The sequence below is a fragment of the Solea solea genome, chromosome 6 (assembly GCF_958295425.1).
Source record: "Solea solea chromosome 6, fSolSol10.1, whole genome shotgun sequence".
NCBI lineage: Eukaryota > Metazoa > Chordata > Actinopteri > Pleuronectiformes > Soleidae > Solea > Solea solea.
In genome coordinates this window covers 20134859-20156481 of record NC_081139.1, presented here as the reverse complement: position 1 = coordinate 20156481, position 21623 = coordinate 20134859, and the positions used below count along the sequence as shown (strand labels likewise).

The following is a 21623-nucleotide window of genomic DNA, read 5'->3' as shown; positions in this document are numbered from 1 at the left end:
TGATCAGCATGTGACTGTAATTTTTACACTTTCATGGTTTACTGCTGGAATGGGTTTGAATGTCACGACTTGTTATTAAGAAGACATCATTATGTTTTTTTATTTTATTGCTTGTGTTTTGTCCAGAATATGTCAGTCAGTGTTTCTCAAATCTGGAAATGATGATGTTCTCGGATGGGTGGTTTTGTCCTTAAACCAAAATTATTCAGTTTTTCTGATTTCTTTGTCAAGCGGGGCAAATAAACCAGAAAATATTCACATTTGAGAAGCTGAAAAATCAGAAAACTTGTTTTAAGTTTTTTTGTAAAAAAAAAAACACACACAAAAAAACAACAACTACATTCAAACCAGTTAATAGAGTATTACATTAGTTCACAATTACTTTGGTAATCAAGTAACTTTCAGCCCTAGTTTCAATGTTCTTATATGGAATCCTGCTTTTACTGTTCACAATGCATTTGTAAACTGCTATATTCAACCATTACCACTAGAGGGTGCGAGAGATTCTTCAAAAAATAAAAGGCTACCAAAACTTTAATTATTATTTTCATAATCTGTGGATTATTTTCTCTATACAGCAATTTAAAAAAAATGCTGTGATTTTTCAGAAAGGACCAGTGCGTAAAATGTAGGTGAGATTCTTTCCTTCTTTTTTTTGGCAGACTTTAAAGATAAAATAAGTACACTTTTTTGTATAAGAGTAGTTTTCATGACCCCAGAATAACCCTTTTGCAAGTATATCAGGAGGCCGACATTTTGGAGTAGCCCACAATGGTAATTGAAGGTTACATAGTGTCACCAACACACTTGGAAGAGCAGGGTGATATGATATTACATCCTACTTGAACCCCTCGACGCTGCCTTTATAGCTGCTATACCCAAACATGACCACAAGAGGGCATCACAGTCCTTTCAGAAAATGTTATTCTGGCCTTTGTCTTTTATTGCTCTGTTCTTGTGAGCAAATCACACATTTTTGAGGCACATTCCTTAACTGTGGAGCAGCTGGAGGATTTGCTGTGATTTATGAGTACGTTTTTTTTTCCACATTTATGTTTTAATTTTACAGATTAAAGGTCCGCTTTAAAAATTAGTTTTATTTGGCATACTTTAAAGATAAAATAAGTAAATTTTTTGTACAAGCATAGTTTTCATTAACCCAGAATGACCCTTTTACATGTATATCAGGAGTCCAGGTCAGCTCTCAGGAGGCTGACATGTTTTTACAGTACCCCACAATGGACAAGCTAAATATGTTTGAGTTTTAATGATATCCATGAAAGTTATATAGTGTGACCAACACATTTGGAAGTGCATGGTGAGGTGATATTATAGTATTGCCCCCTGAACTGAAGAGCAATGATCACTTTATCCCACACCAAATAATTCAACTGTATTAAGGTATGTACGGTTGTTTTAGAGTGGTGAGACTGTAGGTTATAGTGGTTTTGTTGATCTACTAGTTTATGTGTGTGGGCTTATGTGTTTGTGAAATGTAGCCTATAGCCTATTTTTCTTGGCACCGCCCCCTCTCTACACTTCATTGGCCCCCGATTTAATCTCCAACATGCTGGTGCCGGGCCTGTATTACATCCTACTTGATCCTGTCGACGCTGCATTTATAGCTGCTATGCCCAAATATGGCCATTAGAGGGCATGACAGGTCTTTCATGAATTCGAACCTTTTGTCTTTTATTGCTCTGTTCCTGAGAGGGAAATCACGACGGTATTTTGGGGGGTGCACTCATTAAATGCTGCATAATCTCGTGGACAGTGGAGCAGCTGCAGGAGTTGCTGTGATTTTTTTTCCCAGAAAGTTTTCTTTTTTTTGTATTTGTTTTCATTTTCATTTAATCACATTTTCTTTGGGGGTCTCTTGAGGAGAGCAGAGAGGCTGAGAGTTTCCAATGGGATGCTGCTGCTGCTGCTGCTGCTGATGATGATGTGAATGGGCTGATCCATTGATCCATTGATCTTAGATTGTTGTGGCTGTTACAGAGGGCGCACAGTCCTGCAGAGAAGTTACAAACGGTCCCGGGTTAAGTTTTTGTTCTTTAACTGACACAAGTGTGAAGGAAGTATGTGCATGGTGTGAAACCCCTGCACTAGTTCTTTCTTCTTCGTCGTCTTGATTTCATCCGTCAGCTGCATCGTGCGCATCGGTGCGCCTTCAGTGACCCACGCGCGTCCCGTCTCCTCTGTGTCGCGTCATGTGGATTACAATTGTTTTGGCGTGTGCTGTGGCAGCGGCGCGTCCCGGCGGCAGCTGGGGATGTGAGCTGGCCCACGACTGGAGACCCCAGACAGAAGCGTGCCGTGCTGAGCTGGCCGAGATTATAGTCTTTGCCAAGGTGTTGGCGCTGCACAAGGAGTCGTACAGTGTGTACAACTACCTGCCGTGGCAGCACGACACCGACCTGCTCTACTCAGCCGAGATAGAGCTGCTGTGCGACCAGGCGTGGGGCAGCATGCTGGAGGTCCCCGCCGGCTCCAGGTTTAATGTCACTGGCCTGGGATACTTCCCCTGCTTCACCTACAGTGTCACCAAAAACAATAACTACTACTTCTTCCTGAGGTGAGTGACGCTCATATGTCCCTGGTGTTACCCGTTTAAATAAACACACTGTCTTGTATATGTAAAGTACCTAAAAAGTGATACTCATGTAAAAGTACCAGAAAATGACTTTGGTATAAGTTGAAGTCACTTTAAAAAAAAATACTATTACTTCAGTAAAAGTCTTGACATTTATTGTACTTAAGTATCAAAAGTAATTTTCTGATATAAAATGTACTTAAGTTTTAAGTATTAAAACAGGGAGGAGTTAGGATTGAGTCATGGTAGCTCAGTGGTAGGGTGAGTTGTCTTTCAACTAGAAGGTTGTGGGTTTAATTCATGGCTCTGTCTATGTGTGTGTCCTTGGTAACCCCATGTTGAAACGTGTAAGTATTTCTACTTTGTTAGATTACTACACTGGATTTCAGAGTTTTATTGGTTCTCCCACACAAAAGAAAGAAAAACAGAGAAGAAAAGTCCAGGGTGTAAAATTCAGATGACATTATTTTTTCATTTGGTAGAAATTAAAGTTAAAAAGGTTATATTTTTGTGTAAAAATCATGACTTTTCATTAACAAAGAATGAGCCTTTTATGTGTATATCGAAGGTGAGTCGGCAATTTGGACCACCATGTGTTTTAAGTAGCCCACAATAGACAAACAAAGACATATTTTTGATGTTACTTGAAGGCTACGTAGTTTCTCCAATACACTTGGAAGGGAACAGTGAGGGGAGGGACATGCTGCATTCCATTTACAACACAAGTCGGAGGTTGGAAATTGGAGTGACATGTCGGAGCAGCCGTTAGCAATACCAGACAATAATAATAATGCTCTACAAACAGTGACACATCGACATTCAGCTGCAGCTTGCTACAATTTACGCACTGTATCTTTAACAGAGAAAGATATGCAGTCATCTCCGTCGACGTGTTGGGGTGAAAGAAAAAATGGGTGAAAAAATTCATTCTAGGCCTATAAAGAATAGACAAAAGGAACTGTCCACTGAGGCTGCAGCATTGAAAACGTTGGTTTGTTATGTGATAAAGTCAAACGTGGGTGAGGTTTCTTTTAAGATTTTGTTGCTACACACAGATTGTTGTCAATTCAAATTTATTTATAAAGCACATTTTATAAAGAGTTAAGTCAAAGTGTTTTACAATAAAACCATAGATAACATTTAACATGAACATAACCACTGGGAAAAAAGTGCACATTAATCTAATGTAAATAATGGCATCTTTCAAAGAACTTCCTAACTTGGATTTTGTTTTGACTGAAAGCTGTGTTTGTGATCATGAGACACTGGGAGTTGAGATTGTGATGACATCCAGAGTAAGATAAGGATAAGATGGATGCAATCTCGACGGCCTTTGTGCTTTTGAGCCAACGATAAGAACATCCCTTTTTTCCCTTTTGTCTCTGTGTCTGTTGCCAAGAGATAACAAGACATGGTCCACTTGTGTCCTGTTGTCCAGATGTGTCTCACAGCTACAGTAAACTACACTTTGCTGATCAGATTACACATGGACACGAGACTTTTTCTGATTACCGTTTTTTTTAGTAGCATAATAAAAATCCAGTATGAAAAGAAAAGGTTAGTAATGTCAGGTGTTTGATATTGATGTTTTCATGCTGTGGTCGATGAATCCATCAAAACTGAATGCAGAGCAAAAATAAGAAGCACTATAAAAGATGAAAGACCAAAGTCTCACATGTATATTTTACAGTTGTTAAATTTTATGTGGGTTTAGACAACTGTGTGGACAAGGACCTCCTGCCGTCTCTCGGTCATACACTTACATCATTGCTGGCTCCACAGTGAGGTTTTGGCAGCCCTCTGACACAGTGAACACATGTGTGATAGTTAAATATTTAAAGTGGAGAGATGTCAACCACTGGGATTTCTAAAACTGCAATGAAGACACTTCTTCACAGAGATTAGATGTGCATATACTCACCAGCCACTTTATTAGGAACAAAAGACACCTGATGTGTGTGGTCTATGGCTGCTGTAGAACATCTGCTTCAGGGTTTGACACAGACAAACAGAGATGGCTTTCTGTGAACATTGGTCGTAACAAGTTATTATCAAATTTCTATCATTTTTGAACCAGTGGCCATTATCCTCTTACCTTTTAACATCAACAAGGCAATTGCATCCAGATACCTGAATGGATGTCAGTGTATACTCTCTTTGTCTTGTGCTATCCTATGATTCCAGTAATAACCAGTAGGTTCTGAAATTGTCAGAATCGGACATGGCAACAACAACCGTGCCACGTTCAAATTCACGTTCTTATTGATTCTGATGCTGGGTTCAAACTTCAACAGGTCATCTTGTCATCATGTCTGAATGCCTTTTCCTGCCAACATGGCGGTGTAAACAAACTTCGTCAAGCACAGCTTGACTGTACATGTTTGGGTCTGGTTCTGAGTCATCATAGCACAGCTGCATGAAACTATTGCGGCTGGCCGCTCATCATTGCAAGCTTTTGTCATGGCTGCCGCTAAATACACCGGACTCCTTTGTTAAACATTGAGATTTCCGACATTTCCATGATAAATGTTGGAGATTAACGCATGTCATCAGGATTTTTAAGTTTTTTTTTATTGATCTAAAGTTCGGCATTGTTTGCTTTGATTCTTGTGTCAGACGTCGCACTCATGACTCTTCCAGTGACGACTCAGACAATCACTGGACAGCAGTTAGTTGACGTCACATTTTAGTGTCGGCTTAACTCCCTTGGAACCTTGCCAGATACCAGGTACCAGGTTCTAACACTAATTGAAAAGCAAGAAAAAAAGTTGCACCGTGCCGAAACTGTGTAGTGGAGAAGTGCCATAAATGGTTGTTGGCCTGTGAGGGACCGGATGGACCCTGTCCAGGGTTTATGCCACCTTCCACCCTATGTCAGCTGAGATTGGCTCCAACCCACATGAACCTCATATGGAATATAAAGCAGTAGAAAATGGATAAATGGATGAAACTTCCTCCCTCTTCATTCCTGACATTTCTCACCAATGAAACCAAGCGACTCTTCAAACCTGTGCAGAAATCTGTCATCAAATAGACGCAAAGACCGTCAGAGGATGGAATCAATCGTCAGTCATGGAAGGATTTGCACTCAGAGGCAGAAGGCTGGCACAACCCACACAATTTGGCTTTTAATCAGTATCTGACAGTGTATTGATTTCACGTTAATAATGCATTTAATAACCTGCCAAAGTTTCCACTGAGATTTGAAAAAAACGTATACGTCTGTGTTGGACAGAAACAACACTGTTGCTCAGGAAACGTCTATTACATTCCAGCCAGTGTAATTATGGAGCCAGACATTTCCCAACAGCGTGAAGGTGAACCTACAAAGTATTTTAAGTCAGAGTTATCAGCACACCAGCAGTGTCAGCAAAGTACAGCTGAAATACACACCATTATATACCATTTATAGACCCTGAGCTGACAGCACATACTGATATTTCTCTCTTTCTGTCTTTTTTTCTCTCTCAAAGAGATGTAGTTATATATAAGGGGGGGATGAAAGGCATTCCTCAACTTGAATGTTTGTCTGTCCCACATGAGGGTCTGCAGCAGTAGAGCCAACATCAATGCTACTTGTATCGCTTATGTTACACATCATGTGCACAAACTTACCAGGGCTGCAACAAAAGACTATTTTCATCATCAATACATCTGTCAATTATTTTCTCTTGATGAACTGATTTGTTGTTTGGTCCATAAAATGTTGAAAAATGTTGATTGTTTTTTCCCCAGACCTCAACATGTCTAGTTTTGTCCACAAACCAAAATGACTCAGTTTTAATCATTTCTTTGTTATATGGAGCAAAGAAACCAGAAAGTAGCTGGGTTTAATGATTAAAAAAAAAAAAAAAAAAAAAAAAAAACCTCATTGCTGCTGCTGAGTGGTAATATATCACACCTGCGGGGGCAACTTTACTGCGCCCCTATGTTGTGAGGGTGAAAACATCCGGAGTGTGTTATTAATCAGCTTGGCCACCTCCACAAGAAACGTCTGAGCCATATTCAAAACAGAGTTTAAGAGCCGAGCTGACAGTGATTAAGAAGCAATGATTACTCCAGTAAACCAGTGCTGTTTTCTCTCAGTGGCTCTAGAGAAGTGGCCTCCCCCAAGAGTGTTTACCTACATTGTCTTTTGTCAAATTGGGAACAATGGACTGAACTTTGAGGTTTTGAGATTGGTGATTTGTCTGTTTTTTTTAAATCCTGAAATGCACAAGTGTCATTTCCACTCATATGCGCCATCCCTGATCATCTATACGTTCTCCTAAATTGGAACATAATTTACAAAATCCACATCATGTGCCATTGAAAAAGTGTTTCAGATCATTAAGTCCTCAGGAAAGTGTTTACTTACATCTAAAGTGATATACTTGAACTTAAATTTTCATTTAGTAAGACAGGTATGGTAAGGGTGCCCCAAGGACCATCAACCGAGACAAGGGAGCCTTCATCCTTCATGGGATGCTGTTCCGGACAAGGCGTCAGGGGGAATAGTCGTCTCTCTATATAGTAGTGTAAAGGTTTCTGTCTTACTATGTACAGTGCCTTGAGATAATATATGTTGATTATAGATAATGTTGTCATTTGGTGCTATACAAATAAAATTTAACAGAATTGGGATGATAACACAGCAGCATTGTCACTGAGCTCCATGGTTGTTCATGGCGTCACAATTCACCCACAGAAGATGCAGGAGTGATGGTGAAATCACCACAACACAGCGCCATCATGGCAGTCAAAGGTGCTGCAAAAATGATCGGCACTGGATTTAATCCATTTACTGCCCACTTTAAATCCACAGAGATTGATTGACATATCGCAAAACCTGTGCTTTATTGGCATGAGAAAACATATGTTTACACTGCCAAAGCAACTGTAAGAATAAAACAATTAATGATTAACTTCCCTCCATCTGACTCCAGAGAGTCACTCAAAGAGTCTGGAGGGAAACAAGTGTGTGGCATCTGGCTTTGTGACAAACATTCAACTCTGGAGACTATCGGCTAAAGATAATGTTTGGGGGTCGCCACAGTGGATCATTCATCTTCACAACATCCATGAACCTTCTCTGTGGTCTTCCGCTTTTCCTCCAGCCTAGCAGCTCCATCTGCAACATCCTTTGTCCAATATAATCATCTCAAACCATCTCAACTTTGACTCTCTTACTTAATTTCCAAACCTTTAGACACCCAAACTGTCCCTCAAATATGCTAAATTCTAATCCTGTCCACTCTCAACGAAAATCTCAGCATCTTTAGTTCTGCCACCTCCATCTCCGCATCCAAAATCATTTGCTTGTGGGTTCCCATCGCTCCATCTTCTTCTGCTGGCTTTGAACAGGCAGTGATTCACCTCCGCACTCTCTCTGGATCTTTAAGAAACGATGAAATGTTCTCCTGTTATCCTGTCTCCGACAGTTTTGGCGTCCCGGGGCGAAACATCCATCCACCGTCTTCACTTTTTATGATGAAAACAGCCGGCGAAGACACAAGTTTTCTGACATAATGCCTGATTTACATTATGTGTTGTCTACAATAACATCTATAGAGGCGAGCAGCGCTGTTGCCTGCCAGAGTCGCGTAACCATAGTTGTGTGATGTCAGCTACTGGAGCTCTATACTGTTAATTTTAGCACGAAAGTGGTTTCAGAGTATGAGAAAAAGGGTAATTTTCTATGCTCAGGAGTACCTTTCATAATAAAAGTGGTTTCCTCTGATCTGTTATTTGGCACATTTTGACGCCTAAACACTAAGACGGAGAGAAGAGTTTGTCTCGAAGGCCAAAACTGAGAGGTTCTCATTGCAGTCTCCAGTGAACGTCCATTTCCTGCTATAAAACCCTCAACAACACTGTCTCAGACCAAAACAGTTTTCCCAATCAATCATGGATATGAGCTCTCGGGACAGGGCGAATCAGAGCTTCACAAAGAGAAAAGTGTAACCAGGGAATCTCCCCGCGGACCTTTAAACCAGACTGATTGAGTGTGCTGTGTCCGCCAAATGTTCGCTGTGAAAACTTTAGCCTATATCTCACTTTTCGAGATTCTTAAATTCTCTGTCAAAAGAAAACAGCTCAATACAAGAAGAGCAGATCCAAGTAAAAGCAACATGGTAATAATAACCATTGTTGTTTCAGGGAAATTGACTGAGAATTTAGATTTTTTTTCACAGCAATGCCCTGAGTCTGCAAGTTATTATAACAGTTAAAATAAAACAATACAAATGACAAATTAGTCTGTAATGGGCCGGAAGAAACTGTTTCTAAACTGAAATATAACGTTATTTCATGGCATGATATCAATTCTTGGATTTTTGTATTGATATGGAAAAATTCTTGACTGTCTTGAGTTGTATTCAAGCCTCCGACCACTAGTTAGCAGCAGACTTTCAGCTTTCCTTTTTCTACTTTTGTCACTTGGCAAAGAAAACTCACTCATCTTCTAGCACTTTTGTCCTCCAGGGCACTGTGCCAATCTCACAAAGAAAACTGAATTTTATTAACTCATATGTAATAGTTATTTTTACTATGAGAGTTTTTCTTAAAATAGACTAATATTTTAGGGAAAATTGCACTCTATTGCCTTTCGTTACCCCTGGTTTGGTGTATGTATCATTTTACCAGATTTGTCCCTACTCTGTGATGCAGGATTAGAATTTTAAGAATAAAAAAAAACACAAAATGATCAGGGCGAATTAAAAACAGCTAAATGAATAAATAAATAAATAAATAAATAAATACTGTCGCTTCAGACTGTGTTTTTTAACATTGTGAGTTGTTAAACTCAGCAAAAACTGTGTAATGTACAAAAATATGGCATTTCAAGTCACTCAAGTTTCCAGAGCAGTAAAAAAAAAAAAACAGTCAAATTCATGAGGACACTCAGTTCTTCTGACCTCATGGTTACTGCATGTGTATGTGAACTCTGACCTCTTTCTGCTGAAGTGAAAGCTTCAAACTTCTCCATACTCTTTTAACCTACACACACAAACACACACACACACACACACACACCACACACACCCGGTCTGATAGGGACCAAACTTTTGATGTCCCTTGAGGGAAACGAGATGGAATCCAGATGTATGAAAAAAACGCTGCTTCCTCCCTCACACACACACTTCACATCGTAGGAGAAGATATGAAACATGCCCAGTGAATCAGTTTGGCTTGTATTTTGATGTAATGCTTGAGTTTGAATAATAATAGACCAGGGTCTGCTTGCTATTCTGCATATAAATACATGTTTGGGTTTTTTTTCGTTCCAAAATCCTTTCATTTGGCTGTTTTAACATGGTTGTTTGCTGCTGTTGAGACTCGGTGCAACAGAGTCAGTAGGATAAACCTTTTGATTCTCCTCATTCACTGTGATTTAAAAGAATTGTCTTCACAGCTCAATTTGTTTTAGAGATGAAAACGCATCAGCGTCGTAAAGAGTTTTAAAGTGCATTTAACATGTAAATCAGTCTGAAGTTGTATTTAATCAAATCGTCAAAGTTGGACTAACACACATAGATAACACGGTAAAGTTACTATAGACTGAAAAATAACCTGGTGAACCTGGTGCACAGTGGAAGAAGACAATAGCGGGAAAAACATGGCGAAATCCAAACCAGTGCATTTTCAGACTGACAGAGAGACCAAATGTATGCTTAAAGAATTTAATACTTTCAACTTAACTGATGGTAGAAAGACATAAAATGGTGCCTGATATGCTAACAACTAGCTGCCAGCTAATATAATAGGTCAACCGGAAAACGCCTAATGCCGCGTTCACATCGTGCGTGAATTTCCACGCTGCAGCGTGTCACATTGCACCGCACCATTTGCACTGCGTCATTCGTGCTGTGGGATTACTGCATTTTTGTGCAACATCAACTGTCGGCCGGCCAGCGCGAGCATGAGCCGCTGGCGTCATCTTCTTTGCTGACCATTTGCCACACTCTCTCCTTTTTGTTTTTGTCTTGGTACATACAGCCAGCAAGTACGTGACATCATAGTCCAATTAAATGGCTCCTGACTTAACTAAACATGGAAGTGAACTAAGTTTGAATGAAAAATTAACACATTTTTTACTCGGTTCACAAGAGAATGATTAGGAACCTTGTCCTCTTTCATTGCAGGATGGATGAGAACTACAATATTGTCCCTCATGGAGTGAACTTCCAGGACCCCATCTTCCCTGACACTGCAGACAACCATCGTGCATTTTCCAGCCTCTTCCAGTTTTCCAACTGCACGCCCGGCACTCAGGTCCACAGCTTCACCCCGGAGTGGGAGGCTCAGGAGGACAGCAGGGTAAGCAGATGCTCAGAGCCACCAATGTTTGCCAGATGCTCGTGTTCATGAAGTGTTGAATTCCTTTGATGTTCTCTGTTCTTCTTCTACTCTACGGTGTTTGAAGGCAGTATCCAACATTTTATTCAAAAATTCAGGTGAGTCCACAGATTTGTTTGTAGAACATGAACTGCATCCACTGGCAGTCGCTGACTAGTCCTGCATACTTGGAGAGCTTCCTTTCAAAGGCTTCTTCCAAGTTGTCTTCCCATGGAACAGTCAGCTCCAGTAGCACAGCTGTTTAGTGGACTCGAGGACGATGTCTGGTCGCAGGGTGGTGACTGCGATGTGGCTGGGAAACTTCAGCTGTTGCTCGAGGTCCACCAACAGCTGCCAGTCTTTCGCAGGTTTCACTGAACTTGATTTAAACAAGTAAACCAGTTTAATGGTTTTTAAAATATTTAACTCCAAAATAAAAAAAATTACTTCAGCTCAAATTTATCTTAAGATATCTAGTTTTGAGTATAATTATTTTATTCCTCCACACTTGAAGCAGCCACTTGTCTCACATCATCTGAACTAATCTAGCACTTTTTTGCAGTCTTGATGAACACTCTAAACATATTACACCACAGTTTTTCCAGTTATCCATTCATTCACATTCATAGTGCACAACTACATTCACTGACCACTTTATTAGGTATAGGAGATCTAAGAAAGTGGCAGGAAATGGTATCTTGCCTTTGGTTGTAACAAGTTGTTGTTTGTCTTCATCTCCAACCAGTCTGGTCGTTCTCCTTTGTTTCTGAAAATCCTGCATGTTCAAAGTCACTTAAATCACGTTTCTCCCACCATTCTACTGCTCAGTTTGAACTTCAGCAGGTCGTCTTGTTAATGTCTGCATACCTAATCCCATTGAGCAGCTGCCATGTAATTGGCTGGTAAGATATTTGCATATCAGCTCCAGGCAACTCTTCTCTCTCTGTGTTTCTCATTATAGTGGTGTTTCTTTCTCATGCCACCCACTGTGCACCAAAATGATTCATTTAACATCACGAGTGATCAAGGGCAAGGCAGAAGCACAACAGCTACGTAGCGCTAGTCGAGCAACACGGCTGCAGAGAGTTGGCGTGAAAAGTTTCAGAAGTGGATTGCTTTGCTTAAAAAACTCCAAAACAACAGGTTTTTTATGGAATTTTTTATGGAATTTGAAGTTAATGCAACTGGGTAACAGTCGGGGTGGGATCACTTTGGCATAAAGGCTTCCCAGCATTGTTTTGGTAATTACTCAGAATTCTTCAGGGGGTGACAGAAGTTCCTCAGTGGAGCTTTAATAAGCAGTTGAAGTGGTGACCCAACAAAGTTGCCGATGAGTATATATTTAGCATTTTATCACACACAATTCACACTGACTCACATGCTGGTGGCACAGCCCTCAGGAGCAATTTGTGGTTGAATGTCTTGCCCGGGGACATGGGCTTATAAACTAGAGGAGCCGGGGATCGAACCCACTCTACCCACTGAACCACAGTCGCCCCCCACATGGTTCCACATGTACTTAGAGGAAAGAGCTCAGTATGCTCAAGTAGCCTGAAGTATTGTGGTGTTTTCAAAGTAAAACTACAAAGACGCTGGCCAGATAAATTAAGATGGGAAACCAAATGCAAAATAATCTCCTGAGGTTTTTGTCAGACAAAGAACTCTCATATGTTTTAAAGGGAAAATCCGCTTAAACCATTGTTTGTGTCAAACCAATTCTGTTGTTAAATTAAGTATTTGTTTCTTCAAAGACGAAACCCTTAATATTTAGAGTGACCTCACATAGAGACAATAGTCTGTGACTGGTTAAACAATTTTTAAGCAATTGTCCTCCTTTAAACACTGTCAGAATAAAGAAAAGTCATCAATATCAATTAATTTCTTCTTTGTGGAACCCAAACTCTACAGAACCAACAATACCACATGACCCATGAGACCAAAGCCACTGGGTGCACAATGTTTTGGAAGCAGTACAAGTTCAGGAGAATCAGCTTTTTGTTAGCACTGAAATGCTATTTATTGAAAACAGGTCCCAGAGTGGGAACATTTTAAAGCACCACCCTTGCATTTTCATGTAGACACCCACTGCTACTTTGGGAAAATGATGATGTCATCGCTCCACCTCTCTCTTGGACTTGCGTTCTCTATTATCTTCATCGTCTTCGTCTTCTTGTGTTTGGATATTGTCACTTTGTGATAATTATTATTTTCATTATCTGGCCGCTCTGGCTATCTTCATTCTGTCTCTGTTTCTGTTATCGTATACATTGTGATGTCTACTTATTCGAAAAAGCTGTATTTAAAAAAAAGAAGCTTTATGCTTTATGTATAGACTCAACGTCTCCTTGTCTGTTTTTTTGGTGTATTTCTGTAACAACATTAAAGCGCCACATACAGGTCTGGCATGTGTACCTTTTGGGGCGGTTTTTGCATGGATGAATTTCTTGTTTATGGAAAACTTTTTAAAAAACATAAGATTATATTACTGGTAAAGTTTTGTTTCCATATGTGTTAGGCCTAGGCTTCCCACAGTGTCCTTGAAATCCTTCAAAGTTTGTGAATTTGAAAAAAAATATTTCAAGGCCCTTGAAAGTTTTTGAAAATCCCCCTGCGTAGACATGGGTCATTGAAAGTGCGCGGGTGACGCGGCTCCTACAAGTTGCCCTCCCATCTTAAGATGTGTCAGCACATTCAGTCCTTGAATTTAAGGGAATAAGTCATGGAAAGTCCTTGAATGTGAGGTGTGGGAACCCTGTCAATCAGAGAAAAAGATTAGGCCTCAGATGTCTCACTTTCTAACACTATACTGTCAAATGTTTTTCATTTTCAAACATGTGATCTTCAGAACAAGCCAACATTTAATTTAATTTATGAAAAAAGGGATTACCCTGGTAAATAATTTGATCATTGATTAATTTCAAATATTAGGATTTTAAGATTTTCTGTGGATCATTGTTAAAACTGTAGTGATTTCCCTGTGTTTCTCAGTATAGCAAGGTTTAGCTCTTGTGTCGCCCGGCAACATTACCCAGCTGCACACAGGAAGTAATACGTTTTATGTCAAGACAGCAACATTGCACATTGAGTAAAGGAGGGAGACTGCAAACAGGTCAGAGTATGAGTGAAAATACAAAGAAGAACAACTACAAAAACCAATCATCAAAGGTTACGTACTGCAGCTTTAAATGAACATCTGTTTGGGAATGTTGATCATGCAACACCAGATATTTCAAAGATTAAGAGAAGTGGGATTTTGGAATTCCTCATATAATGAAGACAATAAAGATGAATATGATACAGAATACAATACTTAGTTTCGGGTCCCAGAAGAAATTCATCACAAACATTAATACCAGTAAACCAAGTGCAGTCAACATAATCGATACTGAAGGAGGACGAGGAGGAGGATTTTCGATGGCCTGGAAAAAAACACGACTCCTCTGGAAGCTGTAGACAGACAGGAATCCATGGAAATGAAGAAAATCACTAACTAAAGTAAAACCAGGGTATGTGCATAAATCATAAAAGAACATCATAACCTCTAATCAGAGAATAGCTTCTGGATTACACACACAGATTGATGAGAACATCTGAAAGTTACGACTCTGCTGAGAGCCTTTTACATTGATACTGATGGATACTAGATTTTAAGATGAGCTACATCAGAAGGCTTGAGCTCCAGTTTACATCTCCCTGTCACTTTAGCTCATTTTCACCACAGGCAAACACCTGGTTCTCCTTCACTCTGTAAACTCATTCGGTTTGTGTCACAGTCTGTGCCAGTTCATAAATGGTTTCCAGTTATTTCTTCACCACTTCTTTATCCCCTTTAATGAATCAAAACCTTTGGCATAATCCACTTGATTTAGGTCAGTGTTCTTCTGTCTGTTTCCAATCATTTGCTGACTAATCATAAAAGCAAAAACATACTTGCCATGAGCAAAGAGAATGAAAACATGGTTTATATTTCCATTAACGGCAAACCTTTGGGTCAGGCCTGTGATTATAATTACTGAGCGACATTTAGATATCAGCGCTGCTTTCTTCTTACATCATTCCCGTGATTAAATTTCCTCTGAGAAAAATAAAAAACAGACTTTGTTGTTTTTTCTGGGTCTGAGCAACCGTTGTTGACCTAAACTCACATCAGAACAGATCATACCACACACGTCACATTATCCAAACCACAGTAAATCAAATTTAACCTGGGATCATTTTTATCAGTAATATAAGCTCTTTTTTTAAATGGTCATTGAGTCATCCATTAAGAATCTGAACGCTAACTCTCCTCTAAGAGTAGCTTCAAACTCTTAGTTTGAAGTTTGAAGCATGGAGATGCGTCATTTGGGCAGCACAACTGACAATAGGAATAAGTCCTGCAATGGAAAACAATAACTGTCTGTACTGTTGGTGATATTCTACAGGAAAATATTTACTGAAATTAAATGAGGTAGAAGCTAATTTTCCTATAGACTCCCATTCAAACTAACTTATTTTTGCAACCAGTGGAGTCGCCCCCTAGTGGCTATTTAGTACGTTCTTACTTCCTGATTAGCTGCAGCAGCAAACTGGGAGACTACATCAGTTTTTTAATATATCATCTGTGCTGATGTGTATCTGTGCACATTTTTTATTCCCAACGCATACACAGAAACATCAGTTGTAAAAAGGCTGCAGACAGTGTCCTCACCTGACGGGCTCAACAAACTCTTTGGCAAAACGGGTTCCCTGACCCATTTTCAGGTTGTCAAGGTGTGAACGAGGGTTGTTGGGGTCACCTGAGAGACACAGTCTGCTCTCTAGACTCTCTAGACTTTCTAGACAGATAACCAGCCTCCAGAAGTCAAGTGTCTGTAAGAAGGACGAGTTCAGGTGAATTCACAAAAGTTTTGTATTGTATCAGCTTTTCTCCCACATTTTGGGAGCCATAGAAACACTATTTATGGGAAACATGTCCCAGAGTGAAAAGATCTCATAACATCACCCTTCCATTTTCGTGTTGACAACCAAAACTCAACCTTGGGAAAAAAAATCCTGGCCTGGCACATATACTACAGCGCTGAGAGTCGTTTTCGGCTGAATACCGAGAAGCCTCTTGGATGAAAGGTGAAACGTCTTCAACTTAACACAAGCAGGCCCACTTGCAGCAAACTACTGAAGATACAATGACCTGGATGAATGATAAGCTTCACAGACACGTCCATGTGAGAGTCTGACAACAGAGGGAGGTTTATGCTGCATATCGATGTATCACTTAAGGCTCCAGACTTTCACAGGCAATTTCTCCAGGATTCGTAGACACATGTAGCTCAGCCTGAAAGAGAAACCAGCTGCAGGTGTCACGTTTAAAGTCTTATCCACACGGAAACAGAACTTTCTCTGTGCAACCTTTTGCTTTTTCATTCTTAAAAAGTTTTCCGTAATATTGGCAGCGTTTCAAGAAATGTCTTCAACTACTCCAGGCCTGTATGTGGCCTCAGACATACATCCATAACAGAAGATGTGGAGCATAACATTTGCATGCTGTACACAAACTCCAAATACAAGACGATACAAGAATACAAGAGTAGAGGGGGTTGCTGTGACATCATTGTTTTCCCAATGTTGAGTATTAGTTGTATGAAAATGCAAGGGTGGTAATTTGATTTATTTATTTTTTCATCTGTCCATTGTCTACTGTTAGCTTGAGGGTCACAGGGTGCTGGTGACAATCCCAGCTGACACATGGCGAAAGGTGGGGTCCAGAACCAGCATCCGTCTTGCTGTGAGGCAACAGCGCTAGCCACGTGTGCCACTGTATGGCCTCACTCTGGGACCTGTCAGTGCTTTTACATGCATGTTAAAAATCCAATTTTAGTCGAACTGAGACAATAATTAGTTTTTCTTAATGTCATGTAAATGTGTTAGTCCGACTTAAATCGAGCTATTCTTAATCAGACTAACATACCTGGATAATACAATTCATAGTCCTGCATGTATATGCTTAGTCGGACTGGAGTTGGACTTGAGGTTCTGCGCATGCACCAAAATTTCCTACCTGGTCTTTGACCCAGTAGAAGGAGACGATGTATAAATTGCAGTGCTGTTGCCGGAAAACCTTACGATGACGGCATCTTTCTTCGGACAACACGACAACCACAAGAGCCATGCTCGATCTAATTTGTATTTTAATTGGTATAACGATTAACATGTACAGCAGGTACGAAACATACAGAACCACAGCACGATCCATCTCACCTTTTGTTGTTTGAAACTGATTCAATACACACTAGCTAATCGATTTTCTCCTCCACATGTATACTCAGACTCTCCAAGTTGTTTGTCTTAGTCAGACTACGGCCTTAGCTTGAGTCTTTTCCGGCTCCAGACGCTGGTTCCTTGTGGATAAAAAGGCTGATATGAAATTGCTGATTCTCCTAAACTCACTCTATGTGTACAAGCACTAAGTCTGATCTGAGTGCACTCAACAGGATTTGTGTCACTTTCCATTACTTGATTGTTCTGCTCTTATACTTCAATCTTTACATTATGAGCTTTCACATCCTCTTTAAATCCCTAAATGGGGCACAAGCAAGAGCACATGGGAGAAATCTATAGCTGATAATAACAGCGAGTAATGCATTTACCAGTGATGTGGGCCGACAGCCGGCAGCACATTTTTAACATTTCCTTTCAAGCCCTCAGTGGTTGTTATCTGATGGAAGGGAATTTACATGAGTGTTTAACGTTGGCCCATGTGGAAGCTTTAGGATCTGTGGAGGAAATCCACACTCAGGCAGACAAGCATCTGGAGCACATTGTTTTTTCTGGGCCCTTTGGATCGCCTGTCGCAGGTTCGCAAGCATGTCGGGCTTCATCTAACAAGAAGTTACCTCACATTAACTTAACACAGATTTATGTCTCTTCTTTATCTCGGACTTCAGTGCATGTGTGTCTTTGGCTTATGAAAACAAAAAACAGCACAATACGACACATGGTGACGCTTGAATTCTCAACATATTTCCACACACTAATAAAAATACTTGGTGATTCATTTCTTCAATTTCCCCCCTGTTAAAAAAGGTTCCTATTTATTTCCAATACATAAATAGTGAAATATGCTTAAGTAGTTATGAGCTGTTGGCAGTGGTGCTCAATCACAGGATCATGCCAGAAGCTTACACTCATTTGACTTTCAGTCAAAGGGAATCTAGTATCAAAAACAGCATATTATCTGTCACGTGTTACGTCATAAATGAAATGAAATCTGACAATAAACATTTTGTATGAGCCGTGACGGAAAAAACTCCAAATATGATTTCACTCAACTTTACACCGCAGGATAAAAGTCAGTGGGATGTCTTACAGAAAATGAGCTGGTCTTTCTTGAGCACCAAAAGTAAACAATTAGAAATTTGAGAAATATATGCTAACATTGGAAAGAATTTGGTTGCAAACCAAGTATGAGATTTTGTTAAATGATGTTTAATGAGTCTTGGTACAATAAGGAAAAAAGGAAGAAATTCCAGTTTTCCTTGCAAAAGAGAGCAGAGGGTGTTCTTGTACAGACTGTAAAACTCACAGAGACAAACTGTCATTTTTTAAATTGGACAACACATCTCTCACAGTAATAGGGAGAAATATATGTTATACTGTTCATTTAGGCTCTCGTTACAAACCATTAAAAGATTCATAAACCCAAAGACTGAAGGCTTAATTGAAAAATGTATAGTTTTTCTGTTGAACATACAGTAAATCTTTGACAGGATGAATGTGAAAGTATCTACAGTAATACTTTCCTTATTTATTGGATTAGTCAAACAGGGATAGTGCACATGAATAAGATATTGTTCTGGAAATGCACCAAAATTATATTTTTTCTCTGTAGTCCGTAAGACATATGTAAAAGTTTTAATCTAAAAATGGAATACAGAATGAAATTGCAATGCTACATAGCATTATTTAAGTAGGCAAGACCATAATAATATATCCCATAATTTAGGACAACCTATATTGTATTAACAGGAACTAAAACATGCAATATTTTGAATGTGAAACATTATAATACAAGACATTAGAAACTGCGCTACATTGTTAAACACTAACCAAGATTCAAAAAAGAAGTTTTGAAGAAGTAGAAAATGCATGCACAAATGAAGGAGTGTTATATAATTGGTGCTTTGTTGGTGACATTTCAGCGTTCAGAGTTAATTATACTCTGCATCGAGTCAAATCCTTTGTATTTTACTTTCAATTGAGAAACAGTTGGTGTCAAATTCTAGTGTTAAAATGAAGTGTCTTTAAAGCAGAAAGCTGTAAATGTTTAAATGGATCACAGTTAATCATGTTTGCCTGGAGTGCTGTTAATCAATTGCACATTTATTCACCATCATTAAGTAAAATCGTTCCCTCTTCTCTTGACAGTTACTGTGCTCCACAGTGCAGAAGGCTCTGTTTGAGGAGGAAGAGATGGTGAGGACTCTCTCACAGAAGGTGCGCACCTTGGAGAAAGCCAACGGCCACTTGCGGGAAAAGGTGAAGACCATGAAACGTCTGCTGCGTCAGGCCCAAAGAGAAACCACGAAGGAACAGCAGACCCTCAACCATAAACAAATCTACGAGTCAAAGACACCCCAGACTCACCCGGATCAGGACACCACCCAGGACCAGAAGAACCCGTCCCTGAAAAAGGTTGTCACCAAGAAACTAAAAAATTAGACATTGAATTTCTTTCATTGTATGTAAAACACTTTTTGCTCCCAATGAGGCATCAGCGACAAACAGACTGACAAGATATTTGGGTAAAAAACTGGGGGCGGTGATAACAACAACAAGTAGCTGATTAGTTTAAACCAACATTAGATTCTTATCATTAACCTATTTAATATGTTAACTTCATTTCCTGGTGAAACTGACTGGTGCCATTACAAATATCAGCTACAAAGATGATTTGTTTTTCCTGAAGTGAACTGTTATCTTCTCACATGCAGTAGCTCAACTGGATAGTTTTGAATAGTCGTAATTCTTTCTTTCAATAGTTGTGATTTTTTTTCTGTGCTGGACACATTACACATTCTCTAAATGTTATAGTAAATCCATTTCTTTTGTCAGAAATATGTTCAATAAAATGCTCCAAATAATTTTTTAGAGAATTTCTTTTCTAATCTTCTAATCTTGACAAGCACAGGACCATGTACGTGTGCTTGGACAATATGAAATTCTCATATCAGGATTATTTTAAGCAAAAAATAATTGCGACGGACAATTTCTAAACTTCTTAAATGGTCCTTTAACACACTGAAATCACTTTAATGTAGTATATTTTGGTAAGAGACAACTATGTTTTCTTGCATTGCAGATCCAAAGACATGCCACAGTGAATCCACTTTATTTTAGCAGGATACAATCACATTAGAAGATAGAGGGAGATGGTGTCAATAACATAAATACCATATTGGGCTGTGGCCACATTAATGAACACATTAATGTAATCAGTGCAGTTAGCTCCACTCTGCTGTCAAAGAAAATTAAATGGCTGTTAGGTGGCTATAAATAGCTAGCGTACGGCTAATTCTCACAGTGGGCTACATTTATCAAGCTAATGCTAACAGCTTGCTAAAGTTAGCAGCTAACAGCTCATACTAACAGCAGGGTACAGTTAGCCAGCTTGGTTAAAGGTAGCTTTATTTAATGGTGACCAGAACACTATTTAGACAGAGGTAACTACCTTCGTCTGGTTTTCATTAATTAGTTTAAATTAATCATACCTTGACAAACTTTTGCAAAGGATACGTTTTTTTTGTTTCCAGAGCGTTTTTTTTCAACTTCTGCAACATCCGTGTCCATTCATATACTAAGTTGTACTGAAGGACAATGTCATTTTTGTGCTTGAAAACATGGTGCTGAGCACCTACTGAACCCAGTCAGTCAGCCTGGCGTGGTACCAGGCTGGTTTTTTCTTTCTTTCTTTCGGTGTCAGAAATAAGAGTTTGCCTCTTGAAGACTTTCTGCATTTGCTTGTTTTTTTATTCGTTATTTTTGCTTTCTCTTAACTATAAACATCTGGTTTGCTTTGCCAGCAGCATAATCATTTGTGTAACAGTTATGGAAGTTTTTGTTTTTGTTTTTGTTTTTACATTCTGTATATATTAATAAATGATATTTTAGAAAACGTTCTATTTGGATATTTATTGGATGGTAACACCCAGGTGGGATGCATGTGATAAGGGCTGATTATTAATTGATTACTAAATTAACTGTCAAATATTTTGGTTATTAATCGGTTAAAAGATATAAACCTGAATCATTGTGGTTCATAGACAAGACATTTGAGAAACATCATCATTTTCAGGTTTAGAAAACAACCAAACCAGACCAGACACCTAATTGATTAATCGAAAAAATAGTCAACAGATTGATTATGAAAATAATAAAGTTGCAGCCCTACATGTAATATTTGTAAAAAAAAAAAAGAGAAAAAAAGTAATAGAGTTTTTAATGTGCATTAAAGATACAGTGTGTAAGAATTAGTGACATCTAATGGCGAGATTGCAGACTGTAACAAGGTGAGAACTGGTTTATTTGTTTGGGCCGCTGTAGAAATATGGTAGTGCAAAATTTTATGTACTGTAGTCCCTTGTACATACAAAGTTATAAAATCAATCAGATTTTAATCCTAAAGTGATTATACACTTGGACAAAGAAACCCTCCTAAATGTTTTACAATGGACCTCTA

The 21623-nt window shown here is 39.2% G+C and overlaps 1 protein-coding gene across 1 annotated transcript; it reads left to right on the top strand.

Annotated features, from left to right (window-relative positions):
* The first annotated feature begins 1697 nt into the window (after window positions 1-1697).
* Window positions 1698-21063, top strand: ccdc3b (coiled-coil domain containing 3b). Its single transcript, XM_058632758.1, has 3 exons — window positions 1698-2575; window positions 10717-10891; window positions 19313-21063. Exons 1-3 carry the CDS (start codon window positions 2211-2213, stop codon window positions 19604-19606), a joined length of 834 nt encoding a protein of 277 aa, XP_058488741.1. The 5' UTR covers window positions 1698-2210; the 3' UTR covers window positions 19607-21063.
* Window positions 21064-21623: the final 560 nt, after the last annotated feature.